The 11525-nt window shown below is 49.8% G+C and overlaps 1 protein-coding gene and 1 long non-coding RNA gene across 2 annotated transcripts in view; one reads left to right on the forward strand and one right to left on the reverse strand.

Annotated features, from left to right (window-relative positions):
• LOC136792464 (uncharacterized) overlaps positions 1-4136 on the reverse strand; it is a 107664-nt gene extending 103528 nt beyond the window's left edge. Inside the window, exon 1 of the long non-coding RNA XR_010836278.1 lies at positions 3912-4136. This is a non-coding gene — a long non-coding RNA (uncharacterized lncRNA). The remainder of the gene's footprint in view (positions 1-3911) is intronic.
• SRXN1 (sulfiredoxin 1) lies at positions 3904-11151 on the forward strand. Its single transcript, XM_059039167.2, has 2 exons — positions 3904-4420; positions 8757-11151. The coding sequence occupies exons 1-2, from the start codon at positions 4211-4213 to the stop codon at positions 8958-8960; spliced, it is 414 nt and encodes a 137-aa protein (XP_058895150.1). The 5' UTR covers positions 3904-4210; the 3' UTR covers positions 8961-11151.
• Positions 11152-11525: the final 374 nt, after the last annotated feature.

Raw genomic sequence — 11525 nt, forward strand, 5'->3', positions numbered from 1 at the left:
AGGGACAGGAGTCAGTGGATAAAGATACACAGCCCCCCTGTCAGTCAGAGGGATGATTCTGATGCATGATGCTTCCTCTCAGAGTCTCCAGCAAGAGTAAGCCCCACTTAACCACCATGTTAACCTGCTCATCAGAATCCCCTGTATTGGCATTTCTCCCTTCCCCAGTCCTTCCTGGGATCACCTCCTACAGCAGACTGTCTTCCAAAGACGGTGACAACAATATCTCCCTTGTGGAAACAAGCTCTTTTAGAACCGTGCTACTCCTCCCATCAAGAGATGGAATCTCTGGACCTTCCCTTGAGCCTGGGCGGAGGGGGAGTGGTGGTATTGTGACAGCTCCCACAAACAGAATGCCACAGAAGTGATGCCAATATGACCTTCAAGACTAGACTGGAAAAGGCCAGGAAGCTTCTGCCAGGTTCTCTTGTGACACTCATTCTTGGAAGCCAGCTGCCGTGCTATGAGCAAGCCCAGGGCACATGGAGAGGCCCCGTGGAGGTGTTCTGGCTGATAGGCAGGATGGTCCAATGCATGCATAAGTGAAGTCACCTCCAGATGATTCCAGCCCCAGCCATCAAGTCACCCTCAGCTATTGAGTCACCTCCCAGCTGATGGCCCAGACATTTCAGTGAAGAGACAACCAGTCCCCACCGTGCCCTGTCTGAATAACGGACCCACAGAATCTGTGAGGATAATAAAATGGTTGTTTTATGTCACTACATTTTGGATCCGTTTATGTTACAGTGATAATAACTAGAGCAGCTCCCAAATATAACTACCTGCACACAAGTCCTAGTCTCAGGGTCTACTTTTAGGAGAATCCAAACTAAAACAAAAGGATATTGCGTAGATCCCAGAATTTCTCCAGCTTCCAGTCCCAGGCTTACATTAGCCCCAGTGGAAGGTACCTCATCTTAATCCCAACACGAGGCTTAAGTCTCCATCTCATTGGTTTAGGGACAAATGGGCCGATCTAATAGAACCTCTGATGGGGCAGGTCCTCTTTCCCCTCAATTCTCCCCCTCCATGGGGTCTGCCCAAGAACCGTACAGGAAAACTAGGTTGTAGCACCAGGCCTTGCCAGTTCTGTTCAGGGATCAGAGGCCATGAACTTCAGGGGAGGGTAAACCCTCTTGAGCACAGAGGTGAATGCCAACTAAGCTAAGCCAATCAGGGTAATTCCACTCCCCTTGCCAGGGATTGGTTTAGGCATGGAAATGTGATATAATCTTGCCAGTGAGACAAGAGGAAAAGGCTCCTGGGCAGGGGGGTGGGGAGGTAGGGGATGGTTACGAAAGCTTTCTTCACTCTTAAAAAGAGGCACAAAGGGATGTCGATGTCCTAACTTCCACCTTTAAAAGCTGTTGTATGTGATGCTTGGAGCTACAGCTACCATCTTGAGACCATGAGGGGCAAGGCTGAGGATAAAAACCAGAATATGGAGGATGACGGTACAAAAAGCTGGAAAGAACCTGACATTGTTCAACTACCTCTTCGCCAATCTTGGATATGTCTACCTCCAGACATCTTAATTATGTGAAAATACAAGTCTGCTTAATGCTTAAGCCATTTTGAATTGAATCATAGGTCTCTCAACATACAGAATTTGTTGCCAGGAGTGGGGGTCTCACTGGGCATACCATGATGAGAGATTCAAGACAAATCTCCATTTTTCCATCCCAGAAGCTGTTCCCCCTGCCTCTTCTAACTTCCTGAAATTAGGAAGTGGTTCTAAAAGGGACAATTTCCCTCTTAATGAAATTCTCTAATCCTCAATAATTCTGGGACTGAGGTGTGGGTGTTAGCTCTACATCCTGAAACAAAGTATGGTTTAGATGTTCAGAGGGGTTATATTGTGGAACTGCAGAAAGAGAAAGGTTCAAGTCAAATTCATAATGGCCTCAGCATTCCAAGGTTTGCAAGAGATTAAAAACCCAACATGAATGATCTTCGACAGCAAAATGGGGTATTGCACAATTCACAGAGCACTTATTATGTACTTCTTCCCAAATCACACTCAACAACTTTGAGTGGTGGGCAGCATTACCCCATTTTGCAGAGGCTTCAGAAAGTGTCCGCAACTGGCCGGTGCAACAGCCAGCCAGCCCGCCCCCAGGGATAACTTCTCTGATTTTTCTCCAGCTGAGAAGTCGAGTATGCATTCCCCATGCATGTGACAACCAGGGTGAGAAGAACCACCAAACCAGACTTGCCTGTCTTCAGCCAGGTCTGGGGCTGTGCCACCTCCCCACTTTGGCTCAAGCTGTTTAGCTGGAATATCCCTCCTATCTACCTTTTATTCAGCACGTTTTATATGTCAGGTACCTTTCTAAACATGTTATGTGTTATTCTCATTTACTCTCCCTGGCTGCTGAGAGAAGAAACCAAGGCACAAAGAAGTTGAGTAGCCCACCACACACATACACACACACACACACACACACACACACACACACACACACACACGTCACACAGCTAGTCAGTGATGCAGCCAGGATTTAAATCCATGCCATTCAACTGATTCCAGATCCTACACCCTAAACCATCACCTGCTTCTTCCCTCTTACTCTCCAGGACCAAGCCATTTTCCAGTGTGAATACCACCCCTCCAGGGAACCTTTCCTGGTGCTCTCAGTCAACACGGCCTCTTCTTCAGCACTCTGGGCGTCTGTAATGAAACCAGTCACCTTCCTTTTTTTTTGGCCTCACCGCACAGCATGTAGGATCTTAGTTCCCTTATCAGGGATCGAACCCATGCCCCTTGCATTGGAACCGCAGAGTCTTAACCACTGGAAGGCCAGGGAAGTACCCCAGTCACCTTCCTTGATTACCACTATGTAAGCACTGATTTACCCCCAACCCTGTCTTCTATCAGCCATTATCTCTGAGTGTCCTCACAATCTCCTCACAACCATTTTACAAAAGGCTGATGCTCAGAGAGGTTAAAGAACTTGCCTGAGACCACACAGCTAGTGAGTGGCCAGATGGGATCTGAACCCAGGTCAATCTGTGCCAAAGCCGTAATGTTGCCATAGATGCTGATAAACACCTGAGATTTAAACCAGGAGCCTACCTCCCTCTGGCTCCAGAGGACACTGGGTGCTGAACCTGGGCTCAAGGGGATGGAGAGTTTTAAACAGAAGAGTGGGGATGGCAGTCAGCATGTTTGGACCTAAGTCATCACCACCACCCCTTGCAGCTTTGGTGTCATCTGTAAGCAGGTGTTTAGTGGCCTGGGACTCTGAGCTCAGATCATCTGACTTTCATTTTCAGCAGCCCTATCTTGGACAAGTGCTTCAACAATCACACCTACTTCCTAGTGGCGCTGTGAGGATGCAACGAGACTATTATTGTGGAACTCCAGGGCAGTGCCCACACAATGTCAACATGATTCCAAAAGGCTCCTTGTTACAGTTACTTTTGCTGAACGGAGGCAACCAGCTGTGGGTAGAGAGCACTTGGGAGCCTGACTGCCTGGATTTGAATCCTGGTTCAGCCACTTACTAGCTCCATGATCTTGGGCAAATCACTTAAAAAAAAAACCTCGCTGTGCCTCAGTTTCCTCATCTATAAAATGGGAATAATAATCATACCTAGCTTGTAGGGTTGTTTTGAGGTTTAAACAAGTTAATGTACATGAAAAGTGTTTAGAACAGTGCCTGACACAGCACCAGATTCAGCAGATTCGTAGTATTTCGAATGTCATTGGTATTATCACCACCTCCACGACTATTACCACTAGGGATCCAAAGGCTGGGCAGCCAAGAGCCAGGTTTTGCCAACTCACCCTCGCTGGGCACGTCCAGCCCCCTCCAACCCGTGTCCCCGCCCCAGCCACCCGTGGCCCTGAGTCAACCCCGAACTGTGCGCCACTCGCGCCCCTCCCGCCCCACGACCTGCAGACTCACCCTGAGTCAGCCTCCCCCGGCGCTTCCACTCCAGGGACGCCGCACGGCGGAGGGGAGGCGGCGAGGCGCCCCCCAGCGGAGAGCCGGAGCTCCGCACGCGTCCCGCAACGCCGGGAGAGCTGAGCGAAGGTCCCGCAGGGGCGCTCGGGGTGTGGCCAGACCACTGTGGGGCCAGGGGAGAGAGGCGCTGTGCGGCTGCGCCCCCCGCCGCCCGCGCGGAATGGTACGGCCCGGCCGGGGTTAAAGACCTGAGAGGAGGCGGCGCGTCCCGAGACCGCGCAGGCGGCGGAGGCTGCGTGATGGGTCTCCGTGCGGGAGGAGCCCTGGCTAGAGCCGGAGCTGGCCGGGGGGCGCCCGAGGGAGCTGGGCAGAGCGGCGGCGCGCAGGGCGGCAGCATCCACTCGGGCTGTATCACCGCGGTGCACAACGTGCCTCTCAGCGTGCTCATCCGGCCGCTGCCGTCTGTGTTGGACCCAGCCAAGGTGCAGAGCCTCGTGGACACGATTCGGGTGAGGCCCCGGGGAAGCCGGCCGCGGGGAGGGCTTCGAAGGAGGGAGGTCGCGCTGGACGCGAGACGGGACTGGTTCAGTCTCAGCCGGAGCACGGCATTTGCTGTGTGACCTTGAGCAAATGGCTGGGCCTCTCTGGGCCTCTGTTTAGTCATTGAGCAAGGAGATTGGAGGAGATGATTAAAATAACGATCCTGACTCCTGTATAGTACTTGAAGTGGCCAGGAGCTGTTTTAAGTGCCTGAGCTTCTTGATGCCAACACTATGAGGTAGATACTACTACCGTTCCTCTTACAGACGAGGAAATGAGACACAAGAGGATTCAAGCAACTTGTCCAAGGTCAGGCGCTTTAGAAAGTGGCACAGCCTGTCCCCAGTGCCCAGATGCATGGCCACCACCTTATCCTGAGATAACCTATATGGTCACTTCAGGCAGTGGCACAGTGGGATTGGGGGTGTCCTGTCTGCTGGGAGGGCCTCGTGTGAACTGGAACTGGGGAGGACAGAGTCAGCTGCATCACAGAGAGGGTGCTCAAGAGAGCTGGGGTGATCCTGGCAGAAAATCTGGGGGAAGGAGGAGACGTGTGTCAGGTTAGGCCTGCATGGCATCTTATCCCCCTCCCCCAGACCCTTGGAAGGTGGCCGTGTGTGACCTACCAAACACCACTACTGCTAGCCCGATTGTCTTTTAGTCCTAGAGTTTACACTGCAGTTCCCACTGCCTGGAACTGCTTCCCAGGTAGCCACAGGGCTTGCTCCCTCGTTTGGGTCAGGTGTCCGCCTCCCGTCAGCCCAGGCCTCTATAGCTCTCCCCCTAACCTGAGGTACCTCTCCTTGAAGCACTTATGTCCACCTGAGTTATATTATACATTTGTTTGTGTTTTATTGTCTCTCCTCCCCCTCTCATGTGAACTCCACAGGAGCAGGGATTTTGTCCTGTCTTGACTGTTTCCATAACACTAGCACGGTGCCTGGCTGTTTGTGATGGATCTGGCCAGGGATGCACTCTCCCACTCCTGGGCCTTTGCACAAGCTTTTCCCCTGCCAGTAAAACTCTTTCATCTCTTTACTGTTTCTAACTCCTTCTTGCTCTTCCTGTCAGTGTCAGTTTCTTCCCTGACAGCCCCTGCTGGGTTAGGGGCCTCCTGTGGGCCCCCAGCCACCTGCATGCCCACCGGCATACCTCTGATCCTACTGGCTTGTAATGGCCTCAGACACCTGTCTTCCAAGCCAGAACGATATGCTCTGTGAGGCAAAAACCAGGCCTCTCTTTGGTTACCACATGTATTAGTTTTCAACGGCTACTGAAACAAACACCAGAAACTTAGTGGCTTAAAACAAAGACAGATTTTATTATTTTATACTTCTGTAGTTCAGAAGTCCAAAGTGGGTCTCGCTAGGCTAAAGTCAAGGTATCAGCGGGGCTGCATTCTTTTCCGGAGGCTCTAGGGGAGAATCCATTTCCTTGTCTTTCTCAGCTTCTAGAGGCCACCAAAATTTTTGGCTCATGACCTCTCTCCTCCGCCTTCAAAGCCAGCAACATCAGACCTCCTCTTGTTCCTCTCTCACCCACCTTTAAGGTCTCTGGTGATTACATTTGGCCTGTCTGGATAACCCAGGATAATCTCCCCATCTCAAGATCCTTAACTTAATTCCATCTGCAAAATTCCTATGCCACGTGAGTAACATATTCACAGGCTCCAGGGCTTAGGACATGGACATCTTTGGGGGCCATTATTCTGCCCACCCATCGTCACACCCCTGGTGCCCAGCACAAGGCCTGCCTGGCACAGCTGCCTCTCTTTGCTGCTCCACTGCTGGGCAAGCTATGCTCTACGCCTCACTTGCATCAGCTCCCTGACTTCATCAGCAGCCTGTAGGGTGTCTGTTCCCATTTTGCAGATGAGGAACAATGCCCAATGTCAAGGCCACTTTCTTACCACTCCCGCCCACACTCCCCTCACCCCCCGCCCCACTGCTCTGTGTAGGAGCTGAGATTCAAATTCAGGTGTGCCTGGTTCAAGAGCCCCAGCTTATAACTGCTGGGTCTTACTGCTTAATAATCATTTCTAGGATAAATGGAATAATGAATACATCAAAGCAGCCCAATAAGAGACCACCCGAGAGCCAGTGGTGGGAGGTCTTCTAGCAGCTCACACTTAATTCGGTCTCCCCCCTACCCCATCCCTCCCTGCCCCAGGCTTTCCCTCTGTAGAGGACTACCCATTCTCCATCTAGATGCTCAGGCCCGTAACAGGAAGTCAACTTATATTCTCCTCTTTCTTTTCTCCTCACATTCACCCCTCCCCGGGATCTTCCCCCTAAACATGTCTCAAACCTGTCTACCTCTCCCTGACCCCTCCATGCCCTCACCCAGGACAGCCACTTCTGGTGAATACCTGCTGAGGCCTCACCTCTATCTTCCCTGCTTTTGCCTTTGTCCACTTCACCAAGCCTGCTTTCCCAGGACAACTTTCTAGAATGTTCTTCAGATCATGTCACCCTCCCCTGTTTAAAACACTCAGGGCCTAAGAGGTATAAACTTTCAGTTATAAAGTAAATGAGTCATGGGTATGAAACGTACAGTGTGGGGAATATAGTCAATAACTATGTAGTATCTTTGTGTAGTGACAGAGGATTAACTAGACTTAATCATGGTGATCCTTTTGAAATGTATAGAAATATGCAATCACTGTGTTGTGTACCAGGAACTAACATAGTATTGTAGGTCAATTATATTTCAAAAACAAATAAACAAACAAACTCTTAGGAAAAGAGACCAGCTTTGTGATTGACTGGGAGGGGGGAGGCGGGTAAGGACAGGAAGGAGTGTATGAAGGTGGTCAAAAGGTACTAACTTCTGGGCTTCCCTGGTGGCGCAGTGGTTGGGAGTCTGCCTGCCGATGCAGGGGACACGGGTTCGTGCCCCGGTCTGGGAGGATCCCACATGCCGCGGAGCGGCTGGGCCCGTGAGCCAGGACCGCTGAGCCTGCGCGTCCGGAGCCTGTGCGCCTGTGCTCCGCAACGGGAGAGGCCACAGCAGTGAGAGGCCTGCGTACCACAAAAAAAAAAAAAAAAAAAAAAAAAAAAAAAAAGGTACTAACTTCTGTTATAAGAGAAATAAGTATTAGGGATGTAATGTACAACATGATAAACATAACACCGCTGTACATTATATATGAAAGTTGTTGAGAGAGTAAAATCCTAAGTGTTTTCATCACAAGGAAAACATTTTTTTTCCATTTCTTAATTTTGTATCTATACGAGATGACGGGTGTTCACTAAACTTACTGTCGTCATCACTTCATGGTGTTTGTCAGTCACATCGTTATGTTGTACACCTGAAGCTTATACAGTGCTGTATGTCGATTATATCTCAATAAAACTAGAAGAAAAAAATAAGATGAATAAAACGCTCCAGGGCCTACCCCCTGCTACCTTTCTGACCTCTTCTACTTCTCCATCCCCCAAGTCCACTCTGATCACATTGGCCTCCTTGCCATGCCTGCAGTACAGTGAGCTTGTTCTGGCCTCAGACCTTTTGCATTTGCTGTTCTCTCTGCCTGGATGCCCTTCCCACGGGTAATACACTGTGTGTATTATTGAGCACGTTCCATGCGCCAAGTGTTGTGTGAAGCAGTTTATGTCTATTAACTCGCTAAACCCAACATTTCTATGAGGTGGATGTGTCATCTTCAGCCCCATTTGATAGATCGGGCAACTGAGGCACAAATATGAATTGCCAAAGGTCACAGAGCAATGAAGTGGCAGACCTGAGATTTGAACCTGGCAGTCAGGCTCTTTCTTTAAATGACTCCACCTCTCTATCTTCCCCAGGGGACTTCTCTGTGTTCAGGTCTCTGCTCCACTGTCACCTCTGAGAGGCCTTGTGGACCCCCATCCCTGTCATGTCAACCTGCGTTATTGTCTTCATAGCATTTTTCACTCTAACATTCACTTCTCCATTCCATCTGCCCCACTAGACCAAAGTCCCATGAAGGCAGGGACTGTGTCTGTACCTTATTCCCAGAGTCTAGAACAGTGACAGATAATATACATGTGGCCTGCTAAATGGTTAACAACCTGGGCGGGGGAGCCCCGATTTGTAGCATCTGCCCACTTCCCTGGTGTAACTACTCTCACCGTGGCTGATTTTCATGCTACCAAGGTGATGTCAACCAACTCACAGTTGCCTCTGTGTAACAGTTGCCTCTCACAAGCCAGCACGAGCCAGTGTGAGCACCTGGAGGAGCTCAGCCCAGGTTAATAAAGTCTGCTTTGCAAACTGTCCAGCACGGTGCCACGCTCATTCACCTTTGCGCCCTCTTCTCTCCAGGAGGATCCAGACAGCGTGCCCCCCATCGACGTCCTCTGGATCAAAGGGGCTCAGGGTGGTGACTACTTCTACTCCTTTGGGGGCTGCCACCGCTATGCGGCCTACCAGCAGCTGCAGCGAGAGACCATCCCTGCCAAGCTTGTCCAGTCCACCCTCTCGGACTTAAGGGTGTACCTGGGTGCTTCCACGCCAGACTTGCAGTAACAGCCTCCTTGGCACCTACCACCACTGCCACGAACCCAGAAGACACACCTGGCCTCCAGTGGGCTGAGCCATGCAAAGGTGTAGCAGGGGTGCATTCTCTTTGTGCCTGGGGGGCAGGTCTAACTTGAAGCACCCTCTTTCTTAGCTGCAAGACCTTGGACTCATGACTGAACAGTGTGGGAGCCCCACTTCCCACCTCGGGGAAAATGGGTCGTGTGTTTGCTCTTGAGGGATTATTGAGAGGGTGAAATGAGAAAGGAGATGGGTTTGGAGAGCCACCTGCTGCTGGCTCCAGATTCCCAAGGACAAGGATCCTTTTGCATTTCTGTCTCTATATATCATATCATGTGAATACATTCATTTGCAAGTAAAGGAAAGCCTAGGTTCCAGTGGCTTAAACACAAAGAAGTTTGTTTTTCCACATAGCATGAATTCTGGAGACAGTTGGCTAATGGTATTGGTTTAACAACTCAGCAAAGTTATGGCACACGTCTCTGTGATCCTTTCGGCCTTTCCCACATTGCATGTCACTTCATGGTCACAGGATGGCTGCTGTACCTCCAGCAATCATGACTGTGTTCAAGGAAGAACGGAGTTGGGGAGGAAGAAGGGCCCAGCCAGCTGGAACTGTCAACTTCTATCATAAATTCAGACCTTTTTCAGAGACCTGTTTCCTGCTCTCTTCCCCTGTGTATTTCTACTTAGATCTCCTTGGCCCAAACCAGGTACAGTTGCCACCCCTAGCTGCAAAGAAAGCTAAGACAGCAGGAACATAGCTGTCACAGTTTAGTAAATCAATCATAGCCCATCTCCTAGAACTGGCACACTGCCTCCTAAATAATATTGGAATCCCATTAACAAGAGAGAAGTGAGGAATTGTGTATCAGTTAGCCGTTGCTGTGCAACAAACCATTCCAGAACTTGGCAGCTAAAAACAAGTTGTTTATTTGCCTAAAATTCTTTGGGTTAGCAATTTGGGCTGGGCTCATCTGGGCAGTTCTGCTGATCTTGCTTAGGGCCACTCATGGGGTTGTATGCAATCAGCTATCACCCCAGATGGGGCTGGATGGTCTCAGATAGCCTGACTCACTCGTCTGGCAGTAGGTAGGCTATTGGCTGGGTGACTTGGTTCTCCTCCATGTGTCCTCTCCAGCAGGTTAATTCAGGCTTATTTTCATGATATCATCAGGGCTCAAAGAGAGAGGGAGGGAGGTTGTGTGTGTGTGTGTGTGTGTGTGTGTGTGTGTGTGTGTGTGTGTGTGTGTGTGTGTGTGTGTGTGTGTAGGGAGGGGAAGAGGAAGGGGGAGAGAGAGGAGAAGCTCCAAAGCTTTTTTGAGTTTTGAGTTTTAGGTCAGAATTGGTACAACGTCACTTCTGCTAAGTCCTTCTGGTCAGAGCAAATCAAAAGTTTGGCTTAGATTCAGGGGCTGGGGAAACAGACTATACCTCTTGGAGAAACTACAAAGGATTCGTGGCATTTTTTTCCACCTATCACAGATGACTTTGGATAAGCAAATAACAGTGTTTCTTTCTCACTGTTCCTCTCTCTCTTGTACAGAGCCTTGCTCTGTCCAGGCTGAGGTCACTAAGACACTAGACACTGTCCTGGCCCTGCAGAGGGAAGGAAGTGATGGGGCAGTGGGTGGTCTCTCCCAGGGCTGGGCCCACTCTAGGAGGGACATCTCTCATCATCTGTACTGGTGGGTTAGGGGGAATGGGTAGGCCATGTGGGACGTTCCAAAGGGACTTCTGAAATCCTAGAGTCCTGGGGGGAAGGGAAGAGATAGAGGAAGGGTGCAGAGTGAGGCAGGCCTTGCTCTCACTGCCCTGCTAAGGGAACTAGGTCACTTGCTGTTTTCAAGCTTCAGTTTCTCCTGCTCAGTAATGAAGAAAACAGCTTTCCCACCCATTCTCTGTCCCAGGGAAAGATGACTGAGGTGACCAATGGAATTTAAAAGGTATGTAGTCATAAATGCAGTGTGATATCCTGGATTGGATCTTGGAAAAACAATATCAAAAGGACCTTAATGGAAAATCTGGAAATCTGAGTGAGGTCTGGATTTTAGATAATTTTACGAATGTTGACATTGGGGTAGGCTGGGTGCAGAGTATATGGGAACTATCTGTACTATATTTGCAACTTTTCTGTAAATTGAAAATCATTCCCAAATAAAAGTTTATTTAATAAAAAGGGAGGCATAATTGCTTTAGACCAATGGTTCAGGTTCTCAAACGGGTTTGCTAAGCACAGATGGCTGGACCACACCCCCAGAGTTGCTGTTTCAGAAGGTCTGGGGTGGAGCCTGAGAATTTGCTTTCCTGCCAAATTCCCAGGTGATGCTGATGCTGCTGTTCAGGGACCACAAGGTGAGAACCACTGATCTAGATGACATCAATTATTTTCAGATATGGTGATAGCCCCTTCACCTCCAATGGAGAAGAAAGAGCTGGGTCCCAGGAGATCCATGTTCTGGAACCAGCTTGTGCACCAATTCCATACGAAATTGGACAGGCCCTTCCCTGGCGCTTTTCCCCAGCTGTCTAATGGGCTTTACCCCTGAGGTT

The sequence above is a fragment of the Kogia breviceps genome, chromosome 14 (genome assembly GCF_026419965.1).
Source record: "Kogia breviceps isolate mKogBre1 chromosome 14, mKogBre1 haplotype 1, whole genome shotgun sequence".
Classification (NCBI taxonomy): domain Eukaryota; kingdom Metazoa; phylum Chordata; class Mammalia; order Artiodactyla; family Physeteridae; genus Kogia; species Kogia breviceps.

Coding starts and splice junctions, on each gene's coding strand:
- SRXN1 (XM_059039167.2), top strand. CDS start 4,211: ATGGGTCTCCGTGCGGGAGGAGCCCTGGCTAGAGCCGGAGCTGGCCGG. Junction 4,421..8,756: donor GCCTCGTGGACACGATTCGG/GTGAGGCCCCGG, acceptor TCTTCTCTCCAG/GAGGATCCAGACAGCGTGCC.